We start from the raw sequence: 19,327 nt of genomic DNA, 5'->3' as shown, positions 1-19,327 counted from the left end.
GACTGGTTTGATGCAGCTCTCCATGCTACTCTATCCTGTGCAAGCTTCTTCATCTACCAGTACCTACTGCAACCTACGTCCTTCAGAATCTGGTTAGTGTATTCATCTCTTGGTCTCCCTCTGCAATTTTTACCCCTCCACGCTTCCCTCCAATACTAAATTGGTGATCCCTTGATGCCTGAGAACATGTCCTACCAACCGATCCCTTCTTCTAGTTAAGGTGTGCCACAAATTTCTCTTCTCCCCAATTCTATTCAGTACCTCCTCATTAGTTATGTGATCTACCCATCTAATCTTCAGCGTTCTTCTGTAGCACCACATTTCGAAAACTTCTATTCTCTTCTCGTTTATCATCTACGAGCGCAATGCAGCGCATTGCCGGGCGAAGCAGAGTCCAAGGGCCGGGCTGCGCAGACTGGCCGCGCGGTTTGCGGCGCCATGTCACGGACTGCGCGGCCCCTCCCGCCGGAGGTTCGAGTCCTCTCTCGAGCATGGGTGTGTGTGTTGTCCTTGGCGTAAGTTAGTTTAACTAGAGTGTAAGTCTAGGGACCGATGACCTCAAGCAATTTGGTCCCTTTGGAACTCGTGTACATTTGAACATTCCACGGGCCGGAAGGAGCCAGACTGTACACGAGTTCCAAAGGGAATATATATATATATATATATATTGTTTGGTGCACGCGCAATTATCGGACGCATGAACACGTGGAATGTTGTGTACATGCCGCCAACTGTGCCCCCCACCACGGACGTCTTTCGGTCCAAGTCCTCACATAACCGTAAACCGCCATTGCTCGCCGGCCTTAAGAGAATGGAAGCACGAGGCCTCTTCACGGTGCTGGACATGCATCGACACTGCTGGCCTGGTGGTTGCTGCAGCAGCCATGCGGAAGGCCAGCCAAGGCCGGCACACCAAGCGTGACTGCCCGCTGCTACAGCGGCACACATTCCACACTGCTGGGATCTAAAGCAAAATTACTGATTCTCATTCACCTCACTTCAGGATACGGCGCTCCCATCTCCAAGGCCGGTATTACACTGCCAAATTTCTTTGTCAAAGATATTTGATGGTGTAATAGGGAACTTTGTCAAATGTCGTCCAATATTTGATCAAATCTAGGGCCTCGCTGTAGATTTGATCAAAGAAGTCGCTTGTCTTCTGTTCACTGCAATGTGACATGTTACCACATGGAGCGCTAGCATCGCTGCAGCGTTCTGTCGTCTGTAATGTTTTTATAAACATTGCCGGTAAATACAATTGGTGTGTGCCGACAACTACAAAATTAATAGAGATGTACGAAGCTGATGAGGCGCTTTACAACGTGAGGCACCTTGAATACAAAAATAGATTAAGAAGATTGGAGACCTGACCTAACCTACCGCTCTCCTGTAGCAAGGAATCGGAGTGTTACAGTGGGCCTGTCTTCTGCAGATGTAGCAGTTCTTAAGTGAATATTGTGATTTGTGATATGAGGACACACTTCACTGAGCACATACAGAAATGTATGCTCATCTATTCTTAAGTAATTGATGTACCACTTGACGTCCTCCACTATAAGCTCACGTAACAAGTTTTGTTGAATGCTTTTATCGTGTCGCCGTAAAACCCACGGCTTCAGCCAGGTATGTTTCCTTTTCTTCCCCCGCTTCTCTTCCGCATGTGCACACAGTGCAATTGTGGTACATGCAACTGCTGCGGTTAGTAACAAGTTGATGTTGTCAGCCATCTTGAACTTTGACGAAAAATATGATGACAGTGTAATACCCCTTCTAGCGCTACGTCAAAGATCTTTGTCAAATATATTTGACGGAATATTTGACCACATCTTTGATCAAATCTTTGACAAAGAAATTTGACAGTGTAATACCGGCCTAAGTAACGCCGTAGTCTCTTCTTAGGATTCTCCACTTCTCCCATTTGTTGTACGAGTTTGGACACTTTTTATCCAGTTGCTTCAATCTACAATTCGTATTTCACGGTTTCTCCTCTTCCGTCGTCAGTTTTAGTTCTCGTCAAATGGGCCATTTCCGTTCTCTGTATTCAGCATACGTTATTTTTACCGTTGCCAGCCATTAGAACTGTATAACTACAGGAGCTTTATTCTGTTTTCTTGCCCCTTCTTTCTTTTTAACGTATCACAGCCTTGTATTAAACGTTGTAAATCTGGCAAGCAGTATCTCTAGGAGCTATCGTGGCTAATTTCACAACCCAAGTAACAGAATGACTGAACTTTCTCAGAAGGCACCCAACGGAATAATAATATCTTTAGATCCTCTTTTGGTAATTTCACACACTTCGTCAGTTTTTACTTCATATGATTCTTAAACATAGTAGATGCAACTAGACATCCTTTATTTTACCCCTTTCTTTATTAAAATTGCAGTAGGCTTTGTTTTCCCACATTTCTAACAAACTTTGAGACTTCTCATATCTTTACTTTTACTGTTAGGATAATCACTACCTTCTTATGCAGACAATAAGCATTTTTGAAATAAATATTAAGTTTTAGTCTTGCCCCTCAGATAGCACTTTCGTTTTTCCGAATGAGTATTTCTTAAATTCGTTGTGATTCTTTTTTCGTATTCTTATATGTGGTATTAATTCAATTATCGCAATCTACTTTCTTAAAAAAAAAAAAAAAAAAAAAAAAAAAAAAAAAAAAAAAAAAAAAAAAAAAAAAACCTCAGGAGTTTTCCATTTATCTGTGTTTTAAAATGTAGAACCCTGCTATGGTACGGTATATCATTTTGCGTTTTCTTCATTCACTGTAAATGATTTTTTGTTCTTCGCGTATTTTGAAAATACTTGAAGCTGAACATCAACACACTTCTTTCGAAATTCCATACTAGTTCACCCTTGCTGTCTTTAATCCATCTATACACATGCTGTGCGCCTACTGCCTTGTTCTCCGTCTTATTAAGCCGTATTAAGAGTTTTAGGAAATTATGTCTGTCGCAAGCATTTATTAATACATCCCAAGCATGCATGCCGAGTGGCAGTATCTTCTTCTTTCCCCAATTTCTTTTTCCATTATATCTCTATTGTCGATTTCTATCTAAAGGAATTATTTTTATATCTCTTCAGTATCAGTTCTCAGTCGTGGTTTGCTTCCTGGTTTTAGCTAAGAGCTTCTGTTCTGTTACTCTTCTAGTAATTTTCCTCGCTGAATCATAAATATATCATGGCAAGTAATAAATGTAAGAAGCTGAAAGAACAGTGTCAAATGGCTCTGAGCACTATGGGACTTAACATCTATGGTCATCAGTCCCCTAGAACTTAGAACTACTTAAACCTAACTAACCAAAGGACAGCACACAACACCCAGTCATCACGAGGCAGAGAAAATCCCTGACCCCGCCCGGAATCGAACCCGGGAACCCGGGCGTGGGAAGCGAGAACGCTACCGCACGACCACGAGGTGTGGACGAAAGAAGAGTGTCAGGCATCTTAAAACTGAGACAAGTCGGCCAAGGAAACAAACGCTGACAAACAGCCAAGTTCGTAGGCATTTATTTTGTCGTCCTGTGATGAGAGCTCTGGGAGACTCCCTCTAAATTAAAATTATGATTCTTCATGGAGTCCAGCCACATGGAAAGCAAAATTACTCATGTGTCATTAATTATAAACTACAGTAGGAGAATGCTCGTTACCTGACAAATACCTGAATCACCTGTTATGTGTAATGGAGACAAACCTCTGTAATGATCTACAGCGTATCACTGCTAGAACTAGTGCAAACACTCCACATTACATTGATACTTGTTTCCTTAATCTAAATTCTGCACCAGGATAAAATCTACCTCGAGGGACCGATACAGGATGCTATGACAGGCAAGTCGTGAAAGTAGCGTTCAAGAAATCTCAGATATAGTTACCTTTTTCCCCCCACATATATCACTGCTGTAGCTAGTTAAACAGCCGTCGGTGTCACCACCAATTCGTGAAGCTCCGAAAGGAAACATCATCTGCATTGTTCATCAATTGTATATCCCGTCGCTAGTACCTAACAGTTAAAATAGTCCAGACAGAGAAGGGGCGACATGTCTTAATCATACCTCGCATAATATAATTATAGGGCCCAAACTAAATGGCAAGAAGGCATTTTTCGAGCCCACATTTTACCCTATTTAAATTACTTGGCATTTGACAGTGAGCGGTGTGAACCGGCAGTTCCCACACAGGAATGGTAGTATTGTCGGCTCGCACTGTGTTGCCACTTCTGTTGTACAAAGAAGCACTGTGCGTGACAGTTCTCAAGTAGCAAACTCTCCTGGACGCGAACACTTCGCCTATTTCCAGCCATAATTAAACTTAATTCTAGATATCTGATACGCTTAGAGACACTATAGATACCTTTACCATATGTAAAATTTAGATTTTTCGCGCAGAATGGCTACTACTTTTTTTTAAAAAACTGAGAATTCCAGGTATAGAGAGGAAGATGGTATCATAAAAAGCTTCTGATAAATTAACGGAGGGGGAGGAGGAGGAGGGCATCTAACAATAACGATTTTTCTTTCCTCTCGGCTGAGATACACTAGCCATAAGCATTTAACAGCGATTTTTGAAACATCGATAATTTAAATGGAATGATATTCATATAATAAACACACTTTGAAACATCAAGTATTTTAAAATATGAGATTTACAGGGTTCAGTAAAATTAAATTTCAATGCTAGGTTAAAAACACACAATTCCCTGATATTTTATGAAATTCCCTGAGGCGGCACTGATTTTTCCCGGTAAAATATAATCCCCTGAGAATTTGAGGTTTTCCTGAAGAAACGCCACCCTATCACGTTCTTTTTGTAGGAGATTCATACTTGCTACGAGTAAAATATTGGGAAAAAAGGTCGCTTCCTAAAGGTTATACATAGCAAAGAGGATGCGAAACGCAAATCCGGAAAGATCCATTGCCGAGCGAGATGTTTTGTTAATACCAGAAGAAAAATATTTCAATGTGTCTAACAGCTTACGAGGTATGATGTGATAAGTCTGAAGCTGTTTTCCCGACATAGAAATTTCACTCGTTTCATAAAAATTAACGCATCTCTAGCCATAACTGAAATCAAGAACAGATTTTTACATGCTTAGAGATACTATAGAGACCTATGCCATAAGTGAACATCAGATCTCTTAGCTCCTTTGTGAAGGAGACAGAATCTGCGTACTTAAAAGTGATTTTCTATCGCCGTGACGAGCGGAGTGCTAGGCCCGCGTACAGTAAATAGTGTACTTGCGACAACGTCGCACCGGTGGGACATAACGTCAAGTGCTTTTGACACTGTACCACACCAGCGGCTTGTAGTGAAATTGCGTGCTTATAGAATATTGTCTCAGTTATGTGACTGAATTTGTGATTTCCTGTCAGAGAGGTCACAGTTCGTATAATTGGCGGAAAGTCATCCGGTAAAACAGAAGTGATTTCTGGCGTTCCCCAAGGCTGTGTTATAGGCCCTTTGCTGTTCCTTATCTATTTAAAAGGTTTGGGAGACAATCTTAGCAGCCGTCTTCGGTTGTTTGCAGATGACGCTGTCGTTTATCGACCAATAAAGTCATCAGAAGATCAATAAAAATTGTAAAACAATTTAGAAAATATATTTGAATGGTGAGAAAATTGGCAGTTGACCCTAAATAACGAAAAGGGTGATATCATCCACACGAGTGCTAAAAGGAATTCGTTAAACTTCGGTTACACGATAAGTCAGTGTAATCTAAAAGCCGTTCAATTTGAAATCCCTGATAGCACTCATTACTTCACGAGTACAAAGAGCTAGTCGTGTTTCACAAGAACGATATTTTCTGAATCCGTGCTGACTATGTGTCAATAAATCTTTTTCTTCGAGGTACTTCATGATGCTCGAACACAGTACATGTTCCAAAACCCTACTGAAAATAGACGTTAGTGATATTGGACTGTAATTCAGCAATTTACTCCTACTTTCCTTTTTGGGTATTGGTGACTTGAGCAATTTTCCAGTCTTTAGGTACGGATCCTCCTGAGAGAAAGCTGTTGTATATTACTACTAAATATGGAGCTATTGTGTCAGTATACTCTGAAAGGAACCTGACTGGTATATACAATCTGGACCAGATGTCTTGCCATCATTAAGTGATTTAAGTTGCTTTGCTACACCGAGGATATCTACTTCAATGATTCTCATCTTGGCAGTTGTTCTTGATTGGAATTCAGGAATTAAAAGAAGTTGATATACAGTTATATAGTTTTAATTTTGGTACTGTCAGTGACCGTGGCTCAAGTAGTCTTATGGAGACAGCCAAGTTTACTGGCTGTGTGGCCAGAGCAAACCAATGCCAAAATGAATGAATATATAAATAAATTAAAAATAACTGGTAACAATGACAATGACTAAAGTATTGTCACGGTTTAGCAACCATAGACACAAATTTGGAAATAAATTAGACACTGTGTTGGAGATAAAGTGACTGAATAAAGTGAATGAATTACGTTCTTCAATTTTTTAATTTTTTCGATACTATTATTGAGCGTTTCGCAATGGCGTAGCAGGCCTGCCAGCTAGTGATCATCTTCAGACTATCAACTGATAAAAAAAAGAGGTTATGAAGCATCAAACAAATGTACTGAGCAACTGTAATGATAAAAAATAATAAAATCATATCTAAAGGTATATGCTGAAAGTGATTTCTGTTGTCACCATGTTCCTTTCGATATGATTTTATTCTTTTTATCATTACGTACACAACTGCTCGGTATGTTTTACAGATTATACGATTATTTTCTGTATCCTCTTTTTACCTACTGACAGTGTGATGACAACTGGTTCGTCGAAATCGATTACAGTATTGTGAAATGTTCATGCGATTGTGTCCAAAATAATATAAACAATAAAAGAGTAATCAGGAATTACAGTCTTACAGCCAGTAGACTATAAATAAACACCGGTGACAATCCTACCAACTACTAGTGTTTCACAATATTCAAGAGGAATAGTGTTCTTAAATAGGCCACGTCTGATACCTTCAGCTATCATTTTTCAACTGGGCTCGCACTCCACCCCAAACGGCGCCGAAGAGACGCAGTGCTCGTATAGTTCTTCCACGTTCCGAACTTACTAGTTGCAACATATAAAATAAGCTTCGACGCTAAACCCGGCAGAGTTAAACTGGGAACGTGACTGTTGATTCCCATGGAAATGACAGCTTGCGAATTGATAAGTGTGACTACTACCAACAATACTAAGAACAGCCGACCGCTGTGGAAGAGCGGTTCTAGGCGCTTCAGTCCAGGTTTAAGTAATTCTAACAAGGGAACCTCCCCATCGCACCCCCCTCAGATTTAGTTATACGTTGCCACAGTGGATAGGCCTTGAAAAACTGAACAGAGATCAATCGAGAAAACAGGAAGAAGTTGTGTGGAACTATGAAAAAATAAGCAAAATATACAAACTGAGTAGTCCATGCGCAAGATAGCCAATATCAAGGATACACTGAATCCAGGAGCGCCGTGGTCCCGTGAGCAGCTGCGGAACGAGAGGTCCTTGGTTCAAATCTTCCTTCGAGCGAAAAGTTAGATTTTTTATTTTCAGACAATTATCAAAGTTCAGGCACTCACACATAATCAACTTCGCTCTCCAAAATTCCAGGACATGTCCAGATTTGCTTGGACATATGCAGGATTTGACGGTCTACACACGGAAAAATTTGAAAACGTTAAAAACATGTTTTGACAGAGCGCAGGGAAAAGTGTGCGACTGTGAAACTGTTGGATTAATCACTTTTTTGGGAGTAATTATCACATCCACAAGAAAACCTAAATCGGGCAAGATAGAAGAATCTTTTTACCCATTCGCCAAGTGTACAAGTTAGGCGGGTCGACAACATATTCCTGTCATGTGACGCACATGCTGTCACCAGTTTCGTATAGAATATATCAGACGTCTTTTCCTGTGGAGGAATCGGTTGACCTATGACCTTGCGATCAAATGTTTTCGGTTTCCATTGGAGAGGCACGTCCTTTCGTCTACTAATCGCATGGTTTTGCGGTGCGGTCGCAAAACACAGACACTAAACTTATTACAGTGAACAGAGACGTCAATGAACGAATGGACAGATCATAACTTTGCGAAAATAAAAACTTTTCGCTCGAGGGGAGACTTGAACCAAGGACCTCTCGTTCCGCAGCTGCTCACACTAACCACGGGACCACGGCGCTCCTGAACTGAGATTATCCTTGATGTTGCCTATCTTCGCATGGACTACTCAGTTTGTATATTTTGCTTATTTTTTCATAGTTTCACACAACTTCTTCCTGTTTTCTCGATTGATCTGTGTTCAGTTTTTCAAGGCCCATCCACTGTGGCAACTTATAGCTAAATCTGATGGGGGGGGGGGGGGGGTGCGATGGGGAGGTTCCCTTGTAAGTCTAGGAGACTGATGACTTCAGATGTTAAGTCCCATAGTGCTCAGAGCTATTTGAACTAAGAACAAAATGAAAACTACTTGTGCAGAAGAGTTCCAACTGCCTCACATTCTCTCTTCCACAGAGTCAGCACCGGAAGACCTGCTTGCAAGACGTTAAAACGGAGCAGTTAGCGGCAGGACGCGTCAAGCACCGGAGCATGGTCAGAGAAAGCGGGGCTCGGGCTGACGCAGTCGTTCCGCGAACACTACAGGACTGCAAGCCCAGACACCGGGGCAACTTGAGCAATGACGTGTACATCGACTATGTCGCTGGGCACGGATGACTTTTGGCGGAGTAACAAACGGCTATTTCGTGACAGCAGTGGCCACGTAAGAACAGATAAAAGAAAGTGACATATTTACATCGTGACGCTTACGTTATGAACTGGATGTATTGCGGACTCCTTTGTACTGTTATCGTTCAAATATGCACTGCCAGCCAGTGTTTATTATGGCTTGGCAAGCACGTGTTCCATAGGGAAACAATTATAAACATAGACTATGTGATCAAAAGTATCCGGACACCCCCAAAAACATACGTTTTTCATTCTAGGTGCATTGTACTGCCACCTGCTGCCAGGTACACTATATCAGCGACCTCCGTAGTCACGAGACATCATGAGAGAGCATAATGGGGCGCTCCGCGGAACTCACGGACTTCGAACGTGTTCAGGTGATTGGGTGTCACTTGTGTTATCTACATCTACATCTATACTTCGCGAGCCACCTTACGGTGTGTGGCGGAGGGTACTTATTGTACCACTATCTGATCCCCCCTTCCCTGTTCCATTCACGAATTGTGCGTGGGAAGAACGACTGCTTGTAAGTCTCCGTATTTGCTCTAATTTCTCGGATCTTTTCGTTGTGATCATTACGCGAGATATATGTGGGCGGTAGTAATATGTTGCCCATCTCTTTCCGGAATGTGCTCTCTCGTAATTTCGATAATAAACCTCTCCGTATTGCGTAACGCCTTTCTTGAAGTGTCCGCCACTGGAGCTTGTTCAGCATCTCCGTAACGCTCTCGCGCTGACTAAATGTCCCCATGACGAATCGCGCTGCTTTTCGCTGGATCATGTCTATCTCTTCTATTAATCCAACCTGGTAAGGGTCCCATACTGATGAGCAATACTCAAGAATCGGACGAACAAGCGTTTTGTAAGCTACTTCTTTCGTCGATGAGTCACATTTTCTTAGAATTCTTCCTATGAATCTCAACCTGGCGCCTGCTTTTCCCACTATTTGTTTTATGTGATCATTCCACTTCAGATCGCTCCGGATAGTAACTCCTAAGTATTTTACGGTCGTTACCGCTTCCAATGATTTACCACCTATGGCATAATCGTACTGGAATGGATTTCTGCCCCTATGTATGCGCATTATATTACATTTATCTACGTTTAGGGAAAGCTGCCAGCTGTCGCACCATGCATTAATCCTCTGCAGGTCCTCCTGGAGTACGTACGAGTCTTCTGATGTTGCTACTTTCTTGTAGACAACCGTGTCATCTGCAAATAGCCTCACGGAGCTACCGATGTTGTCAACTAAGTCATTTATGTATATTGTAAACAATAAAGGTCCTATCACGCTTCCCTGCGGTACTCCCGAAATTACCTCTACATCTGCAGATTTTGAACCGTTAAGAATGACATGTTGTGTTCTTTCTTCTAGGAAATCCTGAATCCAATCACAAACCTGGTCCGATATTCCGTAAGCTCGTATTTTTTTCACTAAACGTAAGTGCGGAACCGTATCAAATGCCTTCCTGAAGTCCAGGAATACGGCATCAATCTGCTCGCCAGTGTCTACGGCACTGTGAATTTCTTGGGCAAATAGGGCGAGCTGAGTTTCACATGATCTCTGTTTGCGGAATCCATGTTGGTTATGATGAAGGAGATTTGTATTATCTAAGAACGTCATAATACGAGAACACAAAACATGTTCCATTATTCTACAACGTCTACGCGATATTTCCACACTCCTAAACATCCCTAGGCCCATTGTTTCCGATGTGATAGTGAAGTGGAAACGTGAAGGGACACGTACAGCACAGAAGCGTACAGGCCGACCTCGTCTGTTGACCGACAGAGATCGCTGTCAGTTGAAGAGGGTCGTAATGTGTAATAGGCAGACATCTATCCAGACCATCAAACAGGAACTACATCCGGATCCCGCCAATGACACTTAGGCGGGAGGTGAGAAAACTTGGATTTCATGTCGAGCGGCAGCTCATAAGCCACACATCACGCCGGTAAACGCCAACGGGGTGGCAACAGGAAGGGCACCCGACCACCCTTTAAACACTAAAAACTAGAAACCGTAAAATCCGTCCATATCCATACCGAATCTACGCCAATGACGGACAAAGGCAGAAGAAAAAGAATAAGGGTACTCGACGGCCTTTAGTGGAACGAGCACATAAAACTAATCGCAGGTATCGGAGATGTCAGACAGTTGGATTTGAAGAATCCACCGGAAGTGCAGTTTATCCACGAGGAAGGTAACTTACAAAACTGTCACTAGACCAATACTTGAGTACTGCTCCTTAGTCTGGGATCCCTATCAGATAGCAGTGATAACAAAAAAACATAGAAGACCTAAAGAAGAGCTGCGCCTTTCGTCACATTTTCCTTTAGTATGCACTAAAGTGTCACCGAGATAACACATCCAACTCCAGTGGCAGAAGCTACTGTGCAGTAAGATGCGATTTACTGTAAAAATGTCGTGAGGGATAGTTGCTAGAAGAGTCAATAGATACATTGCTTCCTCCGTGATTATCTGGGGCAACGGCCTTGCCGCAGTGGTATCAGCGGTTCCCGTCAGATAACCGAAGTTAAGCGCTGTCGGGCTTGGGTGGATGACCGACCGGTCTGCCCAGCACTATTTTTTTTTTTTTTTTTTTTTTTTTTGGCGACCAGGGTGCTCTCAACCCTACTTTATTGAGGAGAAGTGGCACCGGTCACGAAAACTGAGAACGGCCAAGAGAGCGCTGTGCTGACCACACGTACCTCCATATCCGCATCGAGTGACGCCTATAGGCTTAGGATGACACCTATTCGGACGGAGTTAGGCTTTTTTTATATCTCGCGAAAAGATCATTAAGCTAAAATTCGTGAGATCCGACCTCATATGGAAGCTTACCAACAATCGTTCTACCCGCGGACCACTGGCGACTGGAACAAGAATGGCGGGATACGTGACAGTGGTACACAAGTACACCATAAGGTGGCATGCGGAGATGTACCATGGGCGTACACAGGGAGCAGGTGGGGCAGTTGCCTCCCCCCTTGTATATAGACAGAATTCGAAATCGGCGGCGCCATACAGCCAGACGTACCATTTCGTCAGTTCAGCATTAAGTTTGAAGTATCCTGGGTTCTAACTAGTGGCAAGTTTACCTAGAACCACTTGTCGTTAAATCTCAGAACTATTTCGTTCATTGCGAAAGCAATATGAGTTTCGACACTTAGATCAGAGGCAAATGTCGAATATTTTAAACTATACATTATAAATTAGCTGTATAAACATCCAAGCGTTAACGTAAAAAAATTACTAAATATAAAGCTACTCTGTTAAAAATTTTCATAGCGCTACATGTCACGAGAACCGATTCATTGTACAGTGTTTCTGCAAAATTTGAAGTAATAATGATAGTAACTTGTCACCAGTTTAGTTCGCTAAATCAGTTCCGGGACTCACGCCTGCTTTAGTACCTCACAGCTTCTCTTTTAGTGAAATCTCGAAAAGAACAGCAACAGTCCAGAGTGGTATGCTTCTGTGGTGATGTACACAGAATGTATGCAAATACCTGAAATGAATTTTTAGCTGGCAATGCACGAGTCGCTGCAGGGCGTTTTGTTTGCAACACACTTTAAGACGTTACAGGCATTGCGAAACCAGTTTGGCGAAATAAAATTGTCGGTGATAATTACGTGCACGCTGTTACTTACTGCACTTGCTGTTGTTACTGCTTTAGTAACCCAGCAAAATAGGCATCCTTGCGTGTGTGACTGTAGTTGTGCTTATTTTAGTTCCTTTGCAAAACAAAAACTCTTAATCAACATATGAGAGACTTATTAGCTGGCCTGTAGTAAATGTTTGAATATTTACTTGCAGAAGATTAAAAATCAAGGGAACGCGGGAACTAATTCTGGCTCTCTACTGTTCGAAGAGTAGACGTATTGTGCAGCCAAATGAATAGTTCGAAGACTATACGTACTAACACTTATGCGTCCACTTACAACTACGTTGCTGTTAATCGCATACAAATGTTCGAATAAATTAAATCGTTTGCGCTGGTTCACTTATTTCCCTTTTCTACGACTATATTAACACGAGGAACGTACTAAATATACTACTTCGTTGTCCACCGCTTCGGCGGATCAGCAAGCAGAAGCTCTCTGAACAAAGAAAGCAGAGGTTTGCTCAAGTTGATGGCGACAAAAAACGGGAGGCTTGCAATGGCAGAGAAGAATTTGCACTGATATTGCGAAGCCAACGCTAATAGAACTCGAAAGCGAGAAAATAAATTTAATTTGCATAAGAAATTCACCGTTGGCAAAATAACGCCAGCGAAATATTTACTGCCGGCCGAAGTGGGCGAGCGGTTCTAGGCGCTACAGTCTGGAACCCCGCGACCGCTACGGTCGCAGGTTCGAATCCTGCCTCGGGCATGGATGTGTGTGACATCCTTAGGTTAGTTAGGCTTAAGTAGTTCTAAGTTCTAGGGGACTGATGACCTCAGAAGTTAAGTCCCATAGTGCTCAGAGCCATTTGAACCATTTTTTTGAAATATTTACTACACTCTTCACTGTGCAATTGTGTGACAAAAAAGGTCATTTATGAGAAAATAACATAGCATTTACATCGATTTGGTCAGCTTAACAAATTTACACGATAGGACGCTGGCAAAACAATCCAGGTGATGTATAGATCGAAAAAATTAAAATACTTGACAGGAGGAAACTAAAGATCACAACTATTTAGCTCAAGCGCAACGCGAACGGAAATGTGAGGCAAAGTGGTCGATTAATGTATAATAATAATAATAATACTTATTATTATAAAAATAATAATAATTCTTTTTTGACATAACAACTGTATGCAATTTACACGGAGACTACGTAGTGGATGGTATTGCCGCCCAACATCCTTTCGGGCGCGTACAATGAAATAGTGTGACTCATGCTTACTGGTGACTCTCCTTGTAATCCCAAGACCATCTCGCACGTGACACGAGCTCCGCCCAACCGCCTGTCCTACTCGCGTCGATTTCACGCCAGTTCTTAGCGACGGAGAGTAACGTCAAGCAATTCAGACGATTTCTGAGGATACACTTTACGATCTGCAGTTGTTTGTTCCTCATTAAAAATAACGCAGTGTTCTTGTTTGTTCATCCACCTTGTTTCTCCTTTACAATCATACCGAGCGTGGTTGTTCTGTATTAAGACAATGGAACTGTATTCGCAAGTACGTCGGTTCAGTTCCAGCAATCCATATTTAGGTTTGTTGTGATTTCCCTAAATCGATTACGTCAAATGCCAGGATGGTACCTCTATAGCGCACACGGCTAAGTTCGTTTCCTATCCTTACCCAGTTCGGTCTTGCGCGATGTCTCTAATTATCAACACACATTTTCAACGTTCAATATAATGTCTCCGATTACTCCCAAAGTACCACCTTTCCTTGTTAATGAATAATCTGATGGGCCCTTCCCCAACGACACCTGCAGTCGTTATATGGTAAACTGATTCATTAACGTAGAATGGTTGGTTCAAAAAATGGTTCAAAAAGGCTCTGAGCACTATGGGACTTAACATTTGAGGTCATCAGTCCCCTAGAACTTAGAACTACTTAAACCTAACTAACCTAAGGATGTCACACACATCCATGCCCGAGGCAAGATTCGAACCTGCGACCGTAGCAGTCGCGCGGTTCCGGACTGAAGCTCCTAGAACCGCTTGGCCACCGCGGCCGGCGTTGGTTAATGTATAAGAAGCTTAAACCAAGTTTAACTCCGTCCTAACAGGTCTCGGAAGACCTAACGGTACTGACCGACCGCCGTGTCATCCTCAGTCAATAGGGATCACTGGATGTAGATATGGAGGGTCGAATGGTCAGCACAGAGCTCTCCCGGCCATTGTCATTTTTCGTGACCGGATCCGCTATTCATTAATCAAGTAGCTCCCCAATTTGCCTCACAAAGGCTGAGTGCACCCCGTTTGCCAACAGCGCTCGGCAGACCGGACGGTCACCCATCCAAGTGCTAGCCAAGTCCTACAGCGCTTAACTCCGATGATTTGATGGGAACTGGTGTTACCACTGTATTGGCAAGTACGTCGGTTCAGTTCCCAGCAAGCCATATTAAGGTTTGCTGTGATTTACTACAATACACTGGCAAGGTCGTTGGCACCAAAGAGCTTTGGTTCTTCGGAAATTTATTGTTCAGTACATTGTCTGGTAAAGGTGCCGATATCAGGTAAAGTACTTAAAATGTTCAATCACATGTAGTTTTGGCACAAATTTAGAATTTATGTGAGGTATGCAAAATGTGTATATTTAGGCCTAATCGTTACAATAACGCCAACGGTATTGTTTTGTGAAGGTCTGAAACGTAATACGCTACAAAATGACGTTTATTTTAGTGTATAACACAGCTACATTTCGGTGATGTAACGCTGGGCCTATAAGTTTGTTTTACACACTGTTTTCTGCAAAAGTTTCAGCAACGAAATAAATCGACTGGTTCTTGCTTTTGCGTATTTCATGGCTTCACGAGGTTACATTATTTCTCCTGAACACTTCTGAAGCAAACACAGGCAGAAGAGCTTCAATCTCAAATGCTTACTTCTTATACATTTGTGGCACACTTGTACTGAACAAACACCAGTAGACAATCTCAGACTTTGACAAAGAAGTTGATTTTACTTACTTTGGCATGAAGGTCGGGGATCAGATCAAGTCATTAGCCCAACACATCGAGTGTGTTCAAGTTGTGAGGGGCTGCCTGCTTCCTATGCAAACGAGGCAGTCATGCAGAAAATCTTACTAATAAGAACGCCAAGGCTGGAGGGAAAAGCATTATATTAGATTCAAAGGTGGTCCCAGGAAAAAAACTTCAGCCTCACCATAAATATTTACATTATGAAACAATTTATTAAAGCCCTGAAAAAGGACGGCGACACTCAAGTATATGGCAAGCAAGTTATCACAGCAATCAGAAGCTAAGATTAAAAAAGGGGGCTTTCGTCAGCCCTGAAGTTGGGAAATTTATGAAAGACTAAACACTGAAGACAAAATGAACGAAGTTTAAATATCATCTTGGATATCACTTAAACAAGTTTCTTGGCGACTCCAAAAACCTTGATTAAGAGAATTAGTAAGAAACATGCTGGATATTTTCAAAGTAGCGGTTTCGAATGGCTCAATGAGTACGAAGCTGTACTTTCTAGACCCCCTTGTCAGCATTTCCTAGAAACTCTACGTACTGTGACTGAGGAAGAGAAAGAAAAGGTTCCACCAAATCACTTTAATAAATGGAACGGAAGTACCAGGACCAGTGGGATGTCAGGATGATGGCTGACTACTGCTGGATGCTGCACGCTGTCATCAGTTCAAAGAAGAAAAAAAGAAAGACATAAGGATTGACGCCTTTGTATTAGACCTGCCGAAATAATACTCTTAGGGTGCCTTATTTTATTGTGTTATCATGAAATTTTTTTAATTTATGTTTTGTATGAATTTTCTGAATCTTTATGTAACTACTTTGTGAAGAAACCTTAGTGATAGAGGAAAATCCTTAGCATTTCTGTACTTAGCATATCAAAATAATCTAAAATGATTATGAAAAATTGCGCAGTGTAAATTTGTAGACTTGTTTTATTGCCGGCCGAAGTGGCCGTGCGGTTAAAGGCGCTGCAGTCTGGAACCGCAAGACCGCTACGGTCGCAGGTTCGAATCCTGCCTCGGGCATGGATGTTTGTGATGTCCTTAGGTTAGTTAGGTTTAACTAGTTCTAAGTTCAAGGGGAATAATGACCTCAGCAGTTGAGTCCCATAGTGCTCAGAGCCATTTGAACTAGTGTTATTAGTTATTCCTGACGAGATGTAAGCTAACTAGCGGAATTCCGTGGACCTTGAGTAACAGTGTTCACGAAAGTGTAATCCTATTTATTACTAATACTGTATGAATCCTTGACAATAGCAAATAAACTGTTGTGTATCAGAAGCACCAAAAACAAATATGAAGCAAGTGTAGAATTCTAAAAAACCCAGTTAATTGACCCAGACACAGATTATTATCGACAAACGTCATAAGACTTGTCGTACCATCCAATGTTCTGCAGCAACCAGTAACAAAAAAACCTGAATCAAGATTAAATCCTCCCCTAGACATATACAGATTCTCCTCAACTCAAATTTCTGAGGCTAAGAAAGAAGTTACAGGTAAACTGTTTATACTGTGTCGTGATAAAACAGTAAAACATACGTCAATTGCTAAATATGTCTCGAAGTACCGAGATGTCATTTTATTACAGCAGAGTTCGCCAAGACACAAAAAAAAACCTTTTTTAAGGCAGTGTCTGTTCACATAATATCATATTCGTCAATCGGGCAACAGGAGGAAAGAGCGCATGAAAATGCTTTTAGTGAGAACCTCTCATCAATGCGTTTCACCAAATGATAGTTGGTGACAGCTGTGCGGAGATGGACTCTACTGAGATTTCTGTGGAGCTCTAGATACTTTTGGCAATTTTTTGCTTTAACGTTTGTCGGCTACGCCAACTCACAACCAAAGTGTCACATTCCCAACTCACAACCAAACTGTCACATTCCTATTGAACGTAGACCTAGACCTCGTCTGAAGAAAGGCAAACCAGCATGAAACTGGTGAAAACAATTTATCATAAAATGTGACTGATCGTGGTTTTTTCAGCACATATAAAAACTAATTCCTAGTAACACGTGACGTAAACTACATTACGCTGCTAGGATAGAAACAGTTTCTGTGTGTGTGCCTCTATGTGTTCCCTGTGGAAAACCGCTTATCCCGGCAAGAGCCTCAGGCTCCGCAGAAATGTCACTCCGCGCTAGTGTTCCAAAGCCCCAGATGGATTGTTTTTCCTTTGTTTATGGTCACATATTGCTATTACGTAAAGAATTAATTACGAGTGTAAGCAAGAGCTGTTATTTAATATCAAGTCACAAACAACTCTGATCATAAACTTATGACTAGTAATATTCCTTTTGTCAGTTTACTCAACACGGAACATGGTTGACATTCAGCCTTACATTGTTTGCTCTCTCAGGAGTACCCGCGCCAGACGGGCTTCACAGTGTTGCCGACGTTACTAAATTTCTTGATCTCGCTGTCCGTGATAACATTTGCCCCATATCAGCTGAAATCTATTTCCTTCATCTTTAAAAGCAATAATTTACATTTCCGTGCAAAATCTAGGTGTTGAAATTTAACTAATCTACTATCTGACAGCTGATAAAAAGGTTTTCGCGGATCTAGCTGCCTAGCTTCCGAAGAAATGGAATTGCCCGCTTAATTTTCTAACCATGGACATGCCACTGCTGCGTGGTGTTCAACAAAAGAATAACACAACGGGAAAGATGATTGTTTAGCGTCCCGTCGGCGACCACAACAATAGATCACTATGGTGAAAGACGATCATGAACTTACTTCATTGTCCTAAAACAACTTCCATTGTGACTCAGGCAGATAAGGTTTCATTAGAACACACACACACACAAATGTTATGAGGTGTACTTACCTGCTGCGGCTGTAGCGGAGAATGTGAACAGCAGAAGAAAACTATGCACAGCCAAAGTCCGCATTTTGATTAGTTTGTCTGTCCAATTTTTTCGCTGTAAAAGATAATCCTTTATATAGTTGCCGCCTCCGTCCGACGCTGCTTGTCGCTGACAACGAAACATTGTTTTTAATGACACGCACGCAACACAGCTGCAGCGCACATAGTTCTAGAAATTAACGTGAAAACGTGTTGCTTAACTGAGGCTACATGTAGTATAGTCTCATTACTTTATCTCACATTACACACGAATTCTTCTTCACTTTACCACCTGTTGCACACTGCTCTTCATGAGGTTTACCTACTCCAGTTAACAAATACCTCATCAGAAATCAGAATTTCTCATACTGTATTACTCTACGAGGCTAGATCTTCACAAACGGCACAATATAACTAATATTACAGTATCAGACAATCGCTTCCGAAAGAGAGCAGCACTTTCACCGACACAACACCACTCCGCTCCCCGTTCTCGCCGCGGAATGTTGCAGCCGTGGTTCTTCGGCTTACCGTAGCTTGAGCACTGCGCATGCGCAGTGGCCAGCCAATCATGGTAGGGGGGCGGACCGACTGCTTTTCCAGTTGATAGATGCTTGCAGCGTACACACTTTTCGAACTCCAGACGACTGTTAACAAATGTTGAGGTCTAAATATCGCCTGAAGACTTTCGTGATGATGTAGAGGTAATAGATAATCTCTGTTATTTGTTTTGTGCTTAACGGTTTCATTATCTCTTCAGATGTTTTACTCACCGATACAGCATTTAACTGCAAGCACTTGTGTTCTTGAGTTCCAGGACTGGCTTGATACACCTTTGCGCGTTCCTTACAAGCCTCTTCGTGTCCGCTCTTGCAGACCACATTCATTTGAATCTTCTTAACGTACTCCTCCCTTGGTCTCCCTTTGCAATTTTACCCCCCCCCCCCCTCCCCCTCCCCAGCCCCCATCTCCCAAACATTTACCTCCAATACTAAATTTAAGATTCCTTGACATCTCAGAATGTGTCCTATCAACCGATTCCTTCTTTTAGTCAAGATATGCCATAAATTTCTTTTCTCCTGAACTC

At 42.0% G+C, this 19,327-nt stretch overlaps 1 protein-coding gene across 1 annotated transcript in view; it reads right to left on the bottom strand.

Moving 5' to 3' along the window:
- Positions 1-18,671, bottom strand: part of LOC126411932 (protein sidekick) — a 644,689-nt gene extending 626,018 nt beyond the window's left edge. The window contains exon 1 of the mRNA XM_050081403.1: positions 18,223-18,671. Within this exon, the coding sequence (XP_049937360.1) occupies positions 18,223-18,385 (163 nt within the window). The 5' untranslated portion in view covers positions 18,386-18,671. The remainder of the gene's footprint in view (positions 1-18,222) is intronic.
- Positions 18,672-19,327: the final 656 nt, after the last annotated feature.

Source organism: Schistocerca serialis, chromosome 1 (assembly GCF_023864345.2).
Source record: "Schistocerca serialis cubense isolate TAMUIC-IGC-003099 chromosome 1, iqSchSeri2.2, whole genome shotgun sequence".
Classification (NCBI taxonomy): Eukaryota; Metazoa; Arthropoda; class Insecta; order Orthoptera; family Acrididae; genus Schistocerca; species Schistocerca serialis.
The sequence above is the reverse complement of the archived record's forward strand: the minus strand, read 5'-3'. Positions and strand labels throughout refer to the sequence as shown.